This window comes from Aristolochia californica, unplaced genomic scaffold, assembly GCF_029961685.1.
Source record: "Aristolochia californica isolate CCGP_79_NKW_82.1479 unplaced genomic scaffold, dmAriCali1.0.hap1 SCAF_8, whole genome shotgun sequence".
In the NCBI taxonomy this organism is placed as follows: domain Eukaryota; kingdom Viridiplantae; phylum Streptophyta; class Magnoliopsida; order Piperales; family Aristolochiaceae; genus Aristolochia; species Aristolochia californica.
In genome coordinates this window covers 3,040,052-3,058,338 of record NW_027182279.1, presented here as the reverse complement: position 1 = coordinate 3,058,338, position 18,287 = coordinate 3,040,052, and the positions used below count along the sequence as shown (strand labels likewise).

General features: G+C 40.6%; 3 protein-coding genes across 3 annotated transcripts; all 3 read left to right on the top strand.

Moving 5' to 3' along the window:
• The first annotated feature begins 367 nt into the window (after positions 1 to 367).
• Positions 368 to 14,642, top strand: LOC137939226 (protein CHAPERONE-LIKE PROTEIN OF POR1, chloroplastic-like). Its single transcript, XM_068784454.1, has 5 exons — positions 368 to 458; positions 12,884 to 13,114; positions 13,208 to 13,311; positions 13,446 to 13,896; positions 14,355 to 14,642. Exons 2-5 carry the CDS (start codon positions 12,969 to 12,971, stop codon positions 14,503 to 14,505), a joined length of 852 nt encoding a protein of 283 aa, XP_068640555.1. The 5' UTR covers positions 368 to 458; positions 12,884 to 12,968; the 3' UTR covers positions 14,506 to 14,642.
• LOC137939225 (pentatricopeptide repeat-containing protein At1g25360) lies at positions 369 to 6,186 on the top strand. The gene is made up of 2 exons (XM_068784453.1): positions 369 to 458; positions 3,306 to 6,186. The coding sequence occupies exon 2, from the start codon at positions 3,452 to 3,454 to the stop codon at positions 5,963 to 5,965; it is 2,514 nt and encodes an 837-aa protein (XP_068640554.1). The 5' UTR covers positions 369 to 458; positions 3,306 to 3,451; the 3' UTR covers positions 5,966 to 6,186.
• A 900-nt stretch (positions 14,643 to 15,542) lies between the features above and the next one.
• On the top strand, positions 15,543 to 17,443 carry LOC137938735 (fructose-bisphosphate aldolase 1, chloroplastic-like). Its single transcript, XM_068783758.1, has 6 exons — positions 15,543 to 15,800; positions 15,908 to 16,177; positions 16,271 to 16,380; positions 16,461 to 16,551; positions 16,649 to 16,918; positions 17,005 to 17,443. Exons 1-6 carry the CDS (start codon positions 15,636 to 15,638, stop codon positions 17,281 to 17,283), a joined length of 1,185 nt encoding a protein of 394 aa, XP_068639859.1. The 5' UTR covers positions 15,543 to 15,635; the 3' UTR covers positions 17,284 to 17,443.
• Positions 17,444 to 18,287: the final 844 nt, after the last annotated feature.

The window sequence follows — 18,287 nt, the reverse complement described above, 5'->3', positions numbered from 1 at the left end:
CTAATTTTTTAAAAATATTTCCTTATGGAAAATTATTCCTAATATAGTCGATTTAAATATCTACTTTCTAATTCAATTTATTAATTATTTTTCATATTTTATACTTTTGAAATAAAAAATTAAGAGTAATCAAGAATACATTTTTTATCCTAAAAGCTTTGACAAATACCAGAATTTTCTGTTCAAATAATTTTTTTATTAATCATTTTTGTGACCTATTTGCAATAATAACGCACCATTCTATCCGCTTGTACATCTTCAATTTTGCCCCTGAGCTTGACACGTGTGACATGTGCTAAGCTGGCGGAGCTTTCCACTGGAAAGGATACAGGGGGAAGGGTTTACTTCCGCTTCGCCTTTTCGTAACCCTTCTATCCGTTGGGAAGCCGGGCCGGCACTCTCCGAGCAAAACCACTTTCCAGCTGAATGATAGATACCTAGCTGCGTTCGTTAAACAGGTACTTCTCTCAATCCTGAGTCAAGCATTTATTTTCGTTGCTTGTTTTTGTATGTTACTATTATGGCTTGCCAAAGTATCTGGAGGTAGACTACTTAAAATTAAACAGGTTGAACAAAAATTTTGGAGCTAGGTTTTCTGAAAATGAGCTTGTGTTCGTGTGCGTCAGTATGTGCTCTGCAAGAACTATCTGCTCCTTTAGATAGAGAGCTGGTCGGGAAACTCGTTTTTTGAAATTTAGCTGACTGGGGATGAGTTTTTTTTTTTTTTTTTTGCTTCATTTCCTAGTCGTTCTGCTTCGTAAAAACCCATTCCTTGTACTCCTGCGCGGCATGTGGTCTTGTCAAATGCGTTTGAAGTCATAAAAGTAGTTGCTGATTGCGGACATTTGGCATCTCCCTGCTGCTTATTCTCATTTCTTGTGGCTCTTTTTTAAGTTGAGGAATATAACTATTCTCCGAGCGTTAAAAAAAATTGAACGAGCTTGTGTTAATAAGTCCATCTCATAGCAGGACTTCTCTCGTAGTTGATTGTTGGCCTTTCAGATTTGTTTGTTATGTCCACAGTCTGTGAGAGAAAGTGGTAGGAATGTAGTGCAGGCTCCTTTGACTCTATTTTCTAGGTCATAACTTCTGAGTAAACAACCCAAGAAAATAGATTTGGTGTCTCTAATTTATTATTACGAACAGCTGTTACTTCAGGACTTTGATTTGTTTTGGTCTTGTCTTCTGGGTTCAAGCCAGCAGGCGATCCATGGGGCCTTCTTTGGGCATTTCATCCACCAGTAGAAAATCAACTTTCTTTTCAGTAGTCCAGTTTGTTGGATGTTGCCCTTTACCTTTTTATTTTTTCAATATTTTTTTTAATAAACATATTACTGTCTTTGTCTTAAATACTCTAATTAAGTCACACTTTCCCGTGGTCTTAACTGAAGCAGAAATCTGTGCTTCTTTTGACAGTATTCAGGCTCTTTTTTACTTTCTCATTCAAATAGGTATTTAAGTGTTATTAAGAAGTTACAATGCAATATACAATGCAAAAACTTGTGTTGCGTTTGGTTTCCATCTATTCTTTTTGTAGTATTGTTGGGTTGAGCCCGATTCCATGCCAAAAAGATTAGCCATTTAGGAAGCCTAGTGCTCAACCTTGTAACTCATTCATTTCTCTTAAGATTTCTCAACATGAGACTTTTTCAACCAAGAGAATTTGTTTCTTTTGTTATCTCTTTGTTCTCTTCTTTTTTTCCTTCCATCTCTTCTTCTTCTTCTTTCTCAAGAGGGCAGTGTCCTCACACTGGGTGCCGCTCTTCCCAGTGTGGAGAGGGCACTGTCTATCCCGGTTCTCAGAGTTGCCTAGTTGTCTTACCAGTGGCAAAGCCATTCTAAGCAGGCATTCTCTCTTGTCTCTAGTCATTTTCTCTCATCTTTACTCTTATTGGGAGTCTTTTATGAGTGACAATATATTGAAACAGAGTTAAATGGGAAGCGATGACTTTGGCTCACATCTTCCTTGTTGCTACAGAAATGACCCATTGTCCCACACCAACAAAGACCCAACAATTGTTACTTTTTCTAGGAAAATAAGCTCAACACGTTTTCCCCCCATTAGTGGTGGTGGTTCTACCCCACAATGGCAATCATAGGATCTTCTTTTCTCAATTTCAAAAGTGTCGATTTTTTCATTTCTTTCCCCGCTAATTTCCGTTGCTTGCCATGGACACTAACGGGCCAACTACTGTTGTTGACACCTTTCAGGGTTATGATTAGAGCCTGATCCATTTTGATTGACTCAAGCTCAAGCTAATGTATGGGCTTGAGTTCAAGCTTGATCTTGGGGGGGTTAGTTCTAGCTTGAGCCTGGTGGTTATAGTTCGAGCAGAGCCCAAGCCTACCAGTGCTTGAGCTTGGGTTGGTTCTGCTCGTTGCCACCCCTAAAATAAAAAAATATAGATAGATGAAGCACAAGATCATATATTCATTCATTGCCATTTACCTTTTCTCTTTCAAGTGCTATGTTGCAAAATTTTTGCTATCACTTCTGTTGTCTTGCAACTCTCTCAGATATCGTTACAAGTTCAAGGAAGGTGCTTTTACTGTAGCAATTTGGACCTTATGGGAAGAAAAAGACACCTGTGGGGTAGTTTAGTGGTTGATATGCTATATGCAGTAGTAAGTCCACTGCTTCCCGACATATTTGTAGGGCAATATTAAGGGGCCATTGGAGAGATGACCTGTTTATTTATTTCAAGATGTGCTTTAGTGGCTTTGTGGTTTTCTCTCCAAGACGGTTGGTTGAAACTAAAATTTTATGGCAGTTCAATTCAAGTCAGTCCCTTGCATGGAGTGAGAGGGGGGGCTTCTTTCTTGGTCATTTAGGTATGATTCTTCGAGGATACTTTGTTCCCTTGGGATGTGATTCTACAATGGTGGAATTTTGTGCTCTTCTTCATGTTTTGGGGATATTTCGGCTGCATTTTTCTTCTCCACTTGTTGTTGAGGGTGAATCTAGTTTATTAGTGGGTTTGCCCAAGCAAGAAGGCCATCTTGGCGTTTGTTTTCTCTATTTGTTGAGATTTGTTGCCTATTTTGATGAACTCATGTTGTTCGAAGTGCTAATAGCTAGGAGTGGTGTCTCTTTGACATCTAGGAGTGGGAGGGACATTTCAACTAGATTCAAGCTAATCTTATGTGATTCTTTTTTGTCCTTTAGCTGGTAGATAGTGATAGCCTTTTTTATATTTATTTTTACTTTTGCCATTATTGTTATTTTTTGTACTACCTTCTCTTCTCTTTAATGAAATTGATACCATTTTCTGAAAAAGTGTAACGAACCCCTTTGCTTGTGCCAGATAACAAGTGTATCGATGAGGGAACTTCACCTACAAAGATTCGTACCTGATCCAAAGTCATTTCCCTCCAAAATTGGTCTTCTATTCTCTTGTAAGGGAGGGAAGGTCATTCATGGTCTCTTCCCAAGCTGCAATAGGTTTACATCATGCTTCACTCATGGAGACAACCGGAAAATCCTTGCCATTGTCAACCATATAATCCTTTCCAATTGTTTTTTCTTTTACTTCTCAAGGACAACAATATGATTACTTTATGCATAAGACATGAAACATCATTCTCTAGCGCCTTCAACCTCAGTGGTCTCCCAACGAGGATACGCTTGACCGCAAACATGTATGCCGCCCAACTTGAAATATGCACTCAACAGCCCAATTCGGCTTCCACCATCCATGCCCACATGATAACATCCGGCTTCAAGCCACGCGGTCACATACTCAACCGTTTGATTGACATGTATACAAAATCAAACAAACTTTTGTTTGCTCGTCAATTATTTGACCAAATTCCGAATCCTGATATTGTTGTTCGAACCACCCTAATCACTGCTCATTCCAATGCTGGTGACCTTGGAGTCGCTCGTACAGTTTTTGACACAACACCAATAAATATGAGGGATGTTGTTTCTTATAATGCCATGATATCGGGCTGCGCCCGAAATGCTGATGGTTATTCTGCATTGAGCCTTTTTCTTGACATGAAGAGGATCAGCCTCCGACCTGATGATTTCACATTTACTAGTGTTCTTAGTGGGTTGGCTATGTTGATCAACCATGAAAAGCACTGCCAACAGTTCCATTGTGAAGTTATGAAGTCAGGGGTGGTGTCAGTAGTTTCTGTCTCAAATGCTCTCATTTCTGTCTATATGAAATGTTCATCATGGTCATTTCCAGATCCTGCTCATCAGTTATTTGGTGAAATGCCTGAAAAAGATGAATTAACATGGACAACTGTAATTACTGGCTATGTTAAGCGTGGAGACCTTAATGCAGCCAAAGAACTTTTTGATGGAATGGTGAAGAAAATTGATGTTGCATGGAATGCAATGATTTCTGGTTATGTCCACCACGGTTTTATTTCGGAAGCATTTGAAACTTTCAGAAAGATGTTTTCAGTTGGAATTACACTTGATGAGTTCACCTATACGAGTATTCTTAGTGCATGTGCTAATGCTGGGCTGTTAAAGCATGGAAAACAGGTTCATGCATTCTTATTGCGAACAGATCCTGTTTCTGAGCCAGAATGGTCATTGCCTGTGAAAAATGCTTTGATTACTCTGTATTCAAAGTGTGCAAAACTAGATGCTGCCATGCGAGTTTTTGATGAGATGCCCATGAGAGACCTTGTTTCCTGGAATGCATTCTTATCAGCATACATCTCTGCGGGGCGAATAAATGATGCAAGACAGTTATTCAAAAAGATGACGGAAAGGAATCTCTTGTCATGGACAGTAATGATCTCTGGACTTGCTCAAAATGGATGTGGAGAAGAAGCATTGAAGTTATTGAATCAGATGAATGAGGAGAGTGTGCGCCCATGTGACTATGCCTTTGCTGGTGCATTTACAGCATGTGCTAGTCTTGGAGCACTGGAGAATGGCCGTCAGCTTCATTCCCAGCTTATCCAGTTTGGTTATGAGTCAAGTCTGTCCGCTAGTAATGCTCTTATGACTATGTATGCCAGATGTGGTACTGTGGAGGATGCCCATTGTGTTTTCCTCACAATGCCTACTGTGGACTCTGTCTCTTGGAATGCAATGATTGCAGCTCTTGGTCAACATGGGCATGGTGTACAGGCTTTGGAACTTTTTGAGTTAATGTTGAGTGAGGGTATACTACCTGACAGGATCACATTCCTCACAGTTCTATCGGCATGTAGCCATGCAGGTCTAGTCAGTGAAGGGTGCCGATACTTTGAACTGATGCATAGTATTTATGGTATAGCCCCTGGTGTAGATCATTATGCTCGCCTGATTGATTTATTGGGTCGAGCAGGGAAGATTCTAGAAGCAAAAAATGTGATAGATAAAATGCCTTTTGAGCCAGATCCACCAACTTGGGAGGCACTTCTTGCTGGTTGTCGCATTCATGGGAACATGGAAGTGGGGATATTTGCTGCAGAGAGGCTTTTTGAGCTAACTCCACAGCATGATGGAACATATGTATTGCTATCTAATATGTATGCTGCCGTTGGCCGTTGGAATGATGTTGCAAGGGTTAGACAATTGATGAAAGATCGAGGGGTGAAGAAAGAACCTGGATGTAGCTGGATTGAGGTTGCCAATAAAGTACATGTGTTCTTGGTGGGTGATACCGTGCATCATGAGGTGCAAGAAGTGTACAAGTTTCTTGAGATATTGGGAGTGAAGATGAAGAAGATGGGTTATGTCCCTGATACTAAATATGCGCTGCATGATGTTGAATCTGAACAGAAGGAGTACAATCTATCCACTCATAGTGAGAAGTTAGCTGTAGCTTTTGGGTTGTTGAAGCTCCCCATGGGAGCTGCAATTAGAGTTTTGAAGAATTTGAGGATCTGTGGCGATTGCCACACTGCAATCATGTTCATGTCCAAGGCTGTTGATAGAGAGATTGTTGTACGAGATGGTAAGAGGTTCCACCACTTTAGAGATGGAGAGTGTTCCTGCGGAAACTACTGGTGAAGTTTGCCTAGTTGCATTTTCCAGAAATGTGAATAATGTGATGAGGCAATTCTCTTGGCTGATATATTTATAGTAACCCAATCATAGGACAGGCAGGAAAGGCAATTTTAATCAATTTGTACCAAATATTTATTCTCATCTGCTTGATGGAAGATGCTGTAGCCAGCAGCCATAGCTGGAATCTATTTCAATAGAGAACATGTACCTCATTGCAATAAAAATTTCTGCTAATATGGGTACTATATAGTTAAATAGTAACTTTATGCTTGCTTGAGCAAAAGTGTCAACCGATGTTTTTTCCTTGTACGGTTTCTCCACAACATGATTATTTCAGATAGAGGCACCTGGAGGCACAAATTGGATGTTACGATCCCGGATCTGACACAAGGATTCTTTGGGAGGATCTCGGATCTGCCACGGGTTACGAGTCTTCCATGCATTACCGTATGGATAGTACGGATTGTAGGGAGACATGGAGAACGAAAACGAAAGATCAAGCCAAAGGGAAGCTTGAAAACCCTAGAGCTCATTGAGGAGAACTCTAAGCCTCTTTACGCTAGATTTAGCCTAATTCTTAATACTTCAATCCTTTCCTTTCTCATTACTCATAACCCTTAAATAGGGTTCGCCCTGTTAGGGTTTAAAATAAAATATTACAAAAATACCCTTATAAATAAAATATTCCAAAAATACCTATGTGGGCTAAAACTGAAATAAATAAAGTAAATTAAAGAAAACAACTAAAATAATAATGTTATTGCGTGCATAACATTACACCCCCCTTGGAAGACGAGCTTGTCCCCAAGCTCGGAAGTAGTGTTTGTATGCCGACGTCTCCACCGGTGCCAAAATAGCATCCGCGATAGCTATGACCCCCCCTCTGGACGCCCAAATTAGGCATTTTTATTTATTTTTATTTTTTTTTTATTTTTTATCATTATTATTTTTAAATAGGCTCAGACCGAGTTGGCCTGAGTTAACTCGGTGCAGTCAGCCTGGTCCCGCGCGAGACTCAGCGGACCGCGCCGATTAAATTTTCCTAAGTTAGGAAAATTTAATCAGATCCCTTCTTCCTCCTGCAGCAGATCCCGAACAGGGCGGGAGGCGGTAATTGCGGAAGCGTCGCCGATTGGTCTTCTGCTGGAATGTCGCTTACGGTCTTCTGCGGAAATGTTGCCGACGATCTTCTGCTAGAATGTCGCCGACGGTTCTTTTGTTGGAATGTCGCCGAACAGGGCGGGAGGTGGTAATTGCGGAAGCGTCGCCGATTGGTCGTCTCCTAGAATGTCGCCGATGGGTCTTCTGCTGGAATGTCGTTGACGGTCTTCTGCGGAAATATCGCCGACGATCTTCTGCTGGAATGTCGCTGACGGTTCTTCTGTTTGAATGTCGCCGATGGGTCTTCGACGGAAATATCGCCGACGGAATCTCCTGCTTCTCCGACAGTGAACAGCTGCCCGTTGGGGCTTCGCCGCTGGAAGAGTTGCCGAGACAGAGGGCTCTCGGACGTGTGAATCTCTGTTTGTCAGCCCCCCGGAACAGAGACCCTTGCGGAAATTTTGCCTGCGGCGTCGACGGAGCCTCCTCTTCCTCCGGTGGCCCACAGGAAGACGTCGAGGTGTCCCTGCTGGAGGATTTTCCGTTGCCTGGTTCGAGAGGCGTTCTGGCGCCCCTTTTTCCCGTTGCCTTTTTTCCCCCAATGTGCTTCGCGCCATGCCGGCTGCCAGATCGACGGACCCCGGCGGAAAGGTGTGGCGGTTGGGTGCCCGCAGAACTTTCTCCGACGGTGAACAACACCCCTTAGGGGCTTCTCCGCTGGCCGATTTTATTGCCGTAACCAGTGGAATTCTGGTTTCCCGTGATAAGGGCTTTGGGGTCGCCCCCAAACCTTCCGCAGGTGCTTCGGCCAGTAAAAAGGACGAAAATTTTGATTTTTCCGGCCCTTGGCATGTTGCCTCATCCGAGATAGCTTCTACTACCTCTTGTGCGCCTATGTGGTCAGAGATTTGAGGTTGTGTGACCTGTTTTGCTGCAGCAACGAGTTCCTCGCTTGCATAATGTTCAATGGAAGCATCTAATCGTGCTCGTATTTCTTCCAATTCCTTACCCATAGCAATCCATCTTTCTTGGGATATAGAATAACCCATTGTGTTCCTGCTCTGATACCAGTTGTTACGGTCCCGGATCTGACACAAGGATTCTTTGGGAGGATCTGAGATCTGCCATGGGGTACGGGTCTTCCAGGCATTACTGTAGGGATAGTAGGAAGACATGGGAAAGACGAAGATCAATGGAGGATGAGAGAATACGTGGTTTTTTAGGAAACCCTAACCTCGAGATCAAGAAGGTGATCTCAAGCCTCTTTACGCTAAATTTAACCTAATTCTTAATACTTCAATCCTTCAATCTTTTCTCATTACTCATAACCCTTAAATAGGGTTCGCCCTGTTAGGGTTTAAAATAAAATATTACAAAAATACCCCTAAAAATAAAATATTCCAAAAATACCCCTGTGGGCTAAAACTGAAATAAATAAAGTAAATTAAAGAAAACAACTAAAATAATAATCTTATTGCGTGCATAACATTGGACTGATTTTTTCAAGTGGTTTATTTGCTTGTGAATAACAAATGCCATGAAAGTGCAAGTGAATAGAAAAAAATTATTTTCTTCTGCCTTGTTGCTGAAATGGATTCCAATGGTCATGCCAAGAAAATCATATGAAATGTTAAACATTCTTTTTTTTTAAAAGGATGTGTATATATATAAACAAGAGAATTACAAAAATTACAAAGAAGAGAACATGTCCCTGACAACCATGGATTGTAGGGTGGCTCCGTTTTTAGCAAGTGCATCGGCTGCTGAATGAACAAATTTCAATAATCTCCCAAAAAATGTCCCAATGACGCCACGGGGGAGGGGGTGCACGCTTGCACCAACCAATGACCACCTTTGAATCCCCTTCAATATGGAGAGGGTTGGAACATTTATCTTGAAATACTTGAAGCCCATTTGAGGAGGCCGTGAAGCTCTGCCGAGGTAGAGTTTGAGATACCTAGAGGGCCGGCATATGAATAAAGCTGGTTACCTAGGTGATCCGAGATAACCCCGCCGAATCCTGAGAGTCCAGGGTTACCAAAAGAAGAACTATCAAAGTTCAACTTAAGGTAACCAGGATGAGGAGGGGTCCATTCCTGCATAATCCGGGCATTTGTCTTCAAGTGCAGCCTAGCCAAATTAAACCAATTATCATGGACTGGAGTTCCCACAAATGAGGAGAAAGACTTCTTCGTTAGGAGCCAAGAGGAAACATGCCTAACCACTCGATCCGCCACCCGATCTGCCGATTCAATTTTTCCTTCAAACCTTCTACGATTGTGCTCAATCCATAAACCCCACGGTATAAAGCTAACACAAGCCGATAACATCACCTTGCCGAGACCAGGAATGGACATACCGAGTAGAGATTTACTGAATGACATCAAATCAGCCGCCATACAGAATTGAATCCCCATCCTGCTGAGATGGATGTCCACACCTTCCATGAGAAAATGCATTGAAGTAAAATGTGACTAGTAGACTCAGCTTCAGTATTGCAAAGAGGGCATAAGGGATCTACTGAGGGGTGACCTCTTCTTCTAAGCATGTCAGCCGAGAGAATCTTGCCTAGGCAAGCACTCCACATAAAGAATTTAATCTTAGGAGGAGCACAAAGACGCCAAACAAAGAAGACTGTGTGATTTTGTTGAGAAGTATTCCAACCATTGATGAAACTGAAGGTAGATGATACCGAGAAGATGCCTTTTTTCTCTAGCCACCAAACGAGCTTATCTGCCACCAAAGGGCGATTTTTTATAGTAGATACTGAATCCATCAGTCGACTGGCTTCTAAAGCCTCGGAATCCGAGAGTCATCTTCTAGGATGAAGGTTCATACCACCCTCCTCGAAAGCATCGGCAACTGATATATTCCTATGAGTGGATATGAGAAACAAACTTCTAAAGGCAATCTGTAGCGGCTCCTGCCCCAGCCATAAATCATCCCAAAATTTGAGAGACCTACCGTTTCCAACATAAAATCTGCAGGCATCTGAAAATTTTGGCACAAGAAGGTATAGTGTTCTCCAAATTGGAGATAGACCTCTCCGATTTCCCCCTAAGAAATGTTAACATTCTCTTAAAACAAATCTCAAAGAATCTCTTATGGGGACAATCCAGTAGTAAAGGTTCCAAATAATAAATCAAAGTGGAGGAGGATTATGTGACTGATGAAAGTAATAATAATATAACTGCATTCAAATTTGTACGGTCTGCAAAGGGAGTAACTGTGCAATCCTGTACTGTCATTCTATTTAAGCTCACTCTCTTATGATTATGTAGTTGGAACTGCAGGTAGTAAATTCTGTCAAAGTGTCAAACTGTTTTAGTATGGATGTGAAATGATTTCCATTGTGATGGCAGTGATGATTTCATAGCATCAGAAAAACTTTGAATTTTGAAAATAATTAGTGAATAATGTCTAAACATGGCAATTTTATCAATGAACCAGTATTCTTTATTTATTTTAGTAGAGGAAATTTTGGAGTTACATTTTTACATGCTAGAGGCATGTTGCTCTTCTGCAGTGAAGCTTTTGGGGTGATCTATGTTTTGGGGGATGTGATAATATATAGGTTTTGTTATGCTCTTGATTTCCCCAAATGATTAGCTGAAGTTAAGAAGCCTCTTCTTAAGTAATAAGCATATGATCCTGTGGCTTAGGCCTTTGATTTCTCCAAGGTCTATGTAGGACGATTCTTATCACTTGTGAATTGGTTATTCATCCTTTTGATTAGCATGGTGTTATGAGTCACAACCTGAACAAGTTGATTCACCAAATCGTATAGGCACTTTGGGTCTGTGGGCACAACAGCCCTGACTACCCGAACCGCCTTGGACATAGAGAATTGGGCAGTTTGGGTACAGAATTGGGCAGGTTGTGTTTCCCCAACCTGACTCTCGATTCAACTTGACATCTCATGGAGATTTGAGATAGAAACCCTAGAAATCCAAAGTTTCCTGCCTTCTTCCCACGTGCTCTCTCAGCATCATTTCAGTGCCGGAATCTGACTTCTTTCCAGTGATTTTGCCTCTGATCTGCCAGCAACTTTCTATTCTTCCCAATCCTCTTCCTTCTCCTGTGAGATCTTGGTATTTCTGGCATCATCAGTGCCTGACTGTAATTGCTAGAATGTTCATGTTGTCAGCTGGTCGCCAGCTTACAGATCTGCTAACTACCTCACCAGATCTGATTCCAATCTTCTTCATGTCTTTCTTTCTCAGGTATGAAGCCAGGTTCTGTCAATGGGTTTTATTTTTCCCAAGTCTAAGCTGTGTAATGAGTTTAATATGGTTTGACTTTTGGTTGATATGTTATTTAATGTTTTAATGCTGATTTTGTTTGTAGTTGAGATGTTGATGCTTCGGCACTGACCAGATCATCCAGGTGGAAAGCTTGGGTTTTGGGGGAAACCAGGAGAGCATGTTGGAGCTTAATATTTTATTAATTAACTATTATGGCTAATAGTATTTTAGGATAATTCATACTTTCTATTTTATAATTATTAACAGATTACTGTTATATGTTAATTACTACTAATATTAATTACTGGTTAATAATTTAATCATTACTAAAATGATGCTGATTAATGGATAACAAAATTGAATTGATGGTGAACATAATAAATGAATTAATGAGTAATGGCCATAAAATAAATAACTCATATGTTATTAATTAATGGTTAATGATTAATAAGATTCCTAAAATTATTAAACTATGTAGTGGTTTTTATTCAGTGATAGGATTATAATAATAGTAATGACAGCAATAGTAATAATAACTTACTAATAATGACATTGACACATAAGTTGATGAATATGGTTTTAAAATAAAAAATTATTAATGTAATTAACCAAATTTAATAATAGTAATGAAAATCTTTGAACAGTTTGTTAATCATTCTATGAATAGTAATAATAACTTAGTACCAGTAAGTTAGTGATAAACTAACAATGACATTAAGTACAATATACAGTTAGTGGTAGCAACAATGAGAATGCATGTAATAGATACGTGATAGTTATACTTTTTTCACTTCCCAAACAGGTTTACCAATGTTAGCATATTCTTTCTTTCTTAGCAAACAGTATCTTAAGCCTCCAAAACCACTATAACGATACTTCAAACAGTATCTTAAGCCTCCAAAACCACTATAACCGTAACATATTATTTATATATGATATCGTAGGGCTTTTAGTAAGTCTTTTTTATTATGTTTTCACTTTTTTTTTTTTTTTTGAGCTGAGTCAGCCCATTGAAGAACTACCAGACAGACTCATGGTTGGGCTTCTGAACTTGGGTGAGTCGGTCTGACTTGAATTATCCAAGACCCAAATCAGGTCTTGGTTTGAGTAACACCATGTTGGATAGTACTTGGGATTTTACTGGTTTTTAAGGTTGACTCCTTAGTTGTTAGTTGTTTTGGAATGGAACTAGACCCAAACTTATATGATTGTATGTTTTACCTTGTTTTTTTTTTTTAAAAAAAAATAGTGCTGAGTTATATTGACAGGCTCAAATGAGCAAGATATATGTTTACTTTGTGATATGCACTTTGTATTGATTGAGACTAGTTCCATGAAGTGATCAGCATTCATTTGCATCTGAATTGAAGTGGTTTGTATGGTTTGTGGTATTTTGTTGGAGAGTAAGACTGGAAATTACATTTATGCTCTGTTATAATGTTGGCTAGTTTCTTCTCAAATTACCTGTGTTTTATATCAGTGACAGTTCATTGAGTGTCCACTTTAGTCCACATTTCTATCCTGAAAGATTAGGCTAACATTTTTTCTGTTCTGTTTTTTTGGAACAAATGGATAGATTCTGTGGCAGTTCCCTTTCTATTATCCTTTTTGATGAAGCTAAACCTGCTGCTGTGAGGAGAACTCTTTAGCAACTGTTGAAAATGTCAATGTCTGGAGTACTATGTAACCCTTCTAAACTTCTCTTCCTGCTTGCAAAAAGATCATGTCTATTGCAACCACAAGTTTCAGCTGTTCATTACAATGGGAATTTGAGGGCAAAGATGAAATCTGATTTCGGTATGAACAGGTTGGTTGTTACACGTTAGAATAAAATTATCAATTCTTTTTCATTGTTATACTGTTAACATGTTTTGTAATGATGGGAATGGTCTTGCAACAGAAACTATTGGAGCAGTACTACATGTGGAAATCGGTTCAGGAAAACACACAAAATTCAGAATGCAATTGATGCTTCATTTGGTGATATTTCTGATGATTCAAACGGTGTGTTACTGTTATTTCATTTTAACTTTTTACTCAGTGGTATTACTACCTACAAATATTTGGGAATCATTTAAATACTTGAACAAACAAAATGAAAAGCTGTCATTAAGAATGTCATATGCTTGTCTGAATAGGCACCGCTGTCTTCCCCAGAATTAATGTTCGGGACCCATACAAACGGCTAGGAATCAGCAGGGAAGCCTCTGAAGAAGAAATCCAAGCAGCAAGAAATTTTTTGATAAACAAGTATGCTGGTCATAAACCTAGTGTTGATGCAATCGAGTCAGCACATGACAAGATTATCATGCAGAGTTTCTATGAGAAGAAAAATCCAAGGATCAATATCAAGAAAAAAATTCGCGAAGTGAGCCAATCTCGGATTGTGACAGCTCTCACGAGTCGCTTTGAAGCTCCATCCACTAAATTTATCATCAAGACAAGCATTGCATTTGTGGTGCTTGGAACACTCACTATTCTATTCCCAACTGATGAAGGACCTACACTTCAAGTTGCAATTTCCTTAATTGCCTCAATATATTTCATATACAATAGGCTCAAGAACCGAATTCGAGCTTTCTTATACGGGTATTACACTTTTCCTTTCTGATTGTTTGACATGCATATATACATATCAGTTTGACATTCTGTTAAGCATGGGGGAGTGTCCAGTGGCTACGCAGTAAGTTGATGAAGGAGCATTTCTGTACGGCAATCTAGTAGCAATCTCTTGGATATCAAATTTTTTTGAGGAAAACCTGTTTCCTTCGAAAATTATTCCGCATTATTGCAGTATTCAATATTCCTCCCGTCGAAGAATCGCCAACCATTTTTTCTGTGGAATTGGCCATGATATATCTGATCCATGCATAATATCAGATACAAAATTTTGACTGCTACTTAGTATGGGCAATGGGTCTGAAAAAGTATCTAAAAGGGTGAAATTTAGATATTTGTACCCTATATTACTTTCTGTAGTTTGATACTGCTGTATTTCTTTATGTTTTTGCCTCTCTCTGACTGGTTCCTTTACTGGTTTTCTTCAGGGTTGGGGCTTTCATTTTCTCATGGCTGTTGGGTACCTTCTTGATGGTTTCTGTTATTCCACCTATACTTAAAGGTCCCAGGAGCTTAGAAGTTACAACTTCTTTGATAACTTTCTTACTCTTGTGGGTTTCTTCTACTTATCTTAAGTAGTGACATCAAGTAGAGTAATTTGATTTCCATTTTCGAGTAGTAACAAAGTCAAGCTCGTTGTTAATGTCATTCAGTGTGGGTGTGGATTTCATAGTAATATAGAGCTGCTCAATGTGCTCATCTATTTTTGGTATCTACCTAGACCCTTTTTTTCTCCATTTCTCAAAATTTAGAACTCCAATACAGTTTTTTTTTCTAGCAACAGAACCAGGGAAAAAACAACATAACACCTTCAAGTGTCTTATAAATGGCATGGAAATGTGAAACATGGTGGTACTACCCTTGATAGCAGAGATTGTTTGCTTTCTAGTAGTTGTTGGTATGTTGATTTGAACCTTGTAGTCTTAACCTGAAAAAGAAGAACTCATGCAGCAAATCTTTGAGAAATTGGAAACTCACTGAAGATACCTGTTGGAATTTTGGAATTTTTTTTTACTAATTATTGGTATGCCTCAGTTGCAACCCAAACTAGAGATTGGGTCAATTGGGTTCCAACCATTGAAGTGGTTAACCCAAGCCTGGTGCCAGTTCTATTTTTTTTTTTTGGAAATAATAATAATTAAAATTTTATTTTCTTATCTTTTAGTTTCTTTTCATGGGTTATGGCAATTCTTTCCACCTTTACCACCTCTGTGCAAATCTCAATCCAGCCACCTTCACAATAATAAATCTCAATAAAACTTACAAATCCCATAAATCAAAATCCCAAGAAAATCTCATCCTCAAATTCCACTAAGAATATTCTCACAAAATTAGCCCTTCCCCTCCCAACCCGCTCTTGTCCCCATTACCAGATTCCAAATCGAAGAATCCATTCTCTCCATTTAATGGAAACCACAAGAATATCAAATCACCCCTTATTTTCCCATCACATCCACCCCTGCCGCCGAATCTACGGTTGGAAATCGCTCCTTCCCCTGGCAAGTAAGTTGATTAGTGCCTACGTGGCGGGTTGCGACTTGTTGGAACATCTCAGCCTCAAACGTGACATCTCTTCCCAAACGAGGTGAATTTATAAATGTCGGAGCGAGGCCAGTGAGAGTGGTGCAGTCCAGTCCGAGCTCTGCTAAATTCTGCTCGTTCTCTGGGTGTCTACGCCGCCGCCGCCGCCAAGGTTTTACAGGAAAGAGATGGCAGCCGCTTCGCTCCTCAAGGCGTCCCTGGTTCTTGACAAGTCCGAGTGGGTGAAGGGTCAATCTCTCTGCCTTCCCTCCGCCAAGTCCTTCAGGACGCATGCTGCTCCGGCTGTGGTCTCCGTCCGGGCGTCCTACGCCGACGAACTTGTCAAGACTGCGGTAAGTGAAACGGGAAAGGCTTTTGGGTTCTTGATTTTTTTGTTTTTCTTTTTTCTGAATTGGATGGTGATGTGCTGTTTTGGGTGTTTGGGATGATGGGGTGATAGAAAACAATTGCTTCTCCTGGACGTGGAATTTTGGCCATGGACGAGTCGAACGCGACCTGCGGGAAGAGGTTAGCGTCGATTGGGCTGGAGAACACGGAGGCTAACCGCCAGGCTTACCGGACCCTGTTGGTGTCTGCGCCGGGGCTTGGGAACTACATCTCTGGAGCCATCTTGTTCGAAGAGACTCTCTACCAGTCCACCGTTGATGGGCAGAAGATAGTGGACGTCCTGAAGAGCCAGAACATCGTTCCCGGCATTAAGGTTGACAAGGTAAGGATATAGTTAGAAGCTTTTATCTCTGACGGCGAATTCCCTGTTCAAATTACCGCGCTGTTAACTGTGTTGTATGATATGTTATTGCAGGGTCTTGTGCCTTTGGCTGGCTCCAACGACGAGTCCTGGTGCCAGGGTCTCGACGGGCTTGCATCTCGCTCCGCCGCTTACTACCAGCAGGGTGCCCGTTTCGCCAAATGGTACTCTTTTTCTTCGAGCCTGAACTGATCTGGGTGATCGTCTCCTTCGAGTGCACTGCTTACTGGTTTTCGTTTTGCAGGCGAACCGTCGTGAGCATTCCCAACGGCCCATCAGCTCTTGCAGTGAAGGAAGCCGCCTGGGGACTTGCTCGCTACGCCGCCATCTCACAAGTAAGCAATCATCATATATCGTCTTTGTGATCTCTTTCTTGCACGGAAGGATGAATCGAGGATTGAAGAAACTTTTAAACAAATATTCGTTCTCTAGGACAATGGTCTGGTTCCAATCGTTGAGCCAGAGATCCTGCTGGACGGTGAACATGGCATAGACAGGACCTTCGAGGTTGCTCAGAAGGTGTGGGCCGAGGTTTTCTTCTACCTTGCGGAGAACAACGTCACGTTCGAAGGTATCCTCCTCAAGCCCAGCATGGTCACTCCCGGTGCAGAATGCAAGGAGAGGGCTACACCCGAACAAGTCGCCGACTACACCCTCAAGCTTCTCAAGAGGAGAATCCCCCCTGCCGTTCCCGGAATCATGGTGAGTCCCCTCTCTCAAACAATTAATCATTCATTACCGACAGAACATTTCATCAAACACGAATCTGATCACATTCTGTTGTACAGTTCTTGTCAGGTGGGCAGTCCGAGGTGGAGGCTACACTGAACCTGAACGCCATGAACCAGAGTCCTAACCCATGGCATGTCTCTTTCTCATATGCAAGAGCCCTGCAAAACACCTGCCTGAAGATCTGGGGAGGAAGGCCGGAGAACGTGAAGGCGGCTCAAGAAACTCTGTTGGTGAGAGCTCAGGCCAACTCTCTGGCCCAGCTCGGCAAGTACACTGGCGAGGGAGAGTCGGAGGAGTCCAAAAAAGGGATGTTCGTCAAGGGTTACACTTACTAAGCTCCATGGGATGATGTTATAGAAATTGAACTATCCTCTGTAGAAGAAGCAGAAGTCTTTCAGCGTGTGCTTCTTTCCCGCATAGATAGGCATGATTTTGGTTATTAGTTAGTATTTTAGCCACTTAATAAGATCTTACGTGTTCAGAGGTTCCCACTAATTCAATCACCTTATCACAATTATTAATTGGGTTCAAATTCGTCTGCAATAGTTTGTTAAATTTCATCTCGAATCTATAATTCCAGAAATGCAGATATATGAAGGAGGATATTCATATCCTGAAAATGGATGCAGAAGTGAGGACATTATCTCTTCATCAAGCACTTGCAGACTTGCAGTCTCACATCAAATAAAAGCAAAAGAATGGAATTTCATCAATTTGAGGAAGAATGATACCTGAGAGCCTTTTGAGGAAGAACGGTTTCCCAGATATCTACAGTAAACATGAAAATGACTTAGTTTTAGCAAAAAATGAACTTTTATATGTAAGGACAACTTTAAATGCAGCAAACTTCTTTACCACCCTTATGCAACTGCTTTAACATAAACAGGACTTTGATCCATCACCCACAGACAAATTGTTCACAATCTCTGCAAGGTTAATCTAGATTGTTCACTGCAGTAGTAGCTCCATTATACTAGTGAAAAACTTGATTTTTGCACTACTTAACTGCAAGGTCATGATCATGAGAAAAAATGTTGCAACAGTTCATTTTTGTCATCAGGATTGTTGATAAAAAAAGTTGTATTATTACTTCATGTTGACACACTTACAATGAGACAGAAACAAGAATTTGAATCATTGTGAATGCCAGACAGACATAAACTGCTATGCCACCACAATTTCCTGATCAAGAAGAATTCTGCATAATCAAATTAATGGTAAAAATGAAGTTTGACATTTTGGGGCTTCAAAACAATCACAACAGAATTAATACAGCTTGATCATCAATAAAGGCCATACATGCCCAAAAACTTCACAGATTTAATGACTGCAATCATTG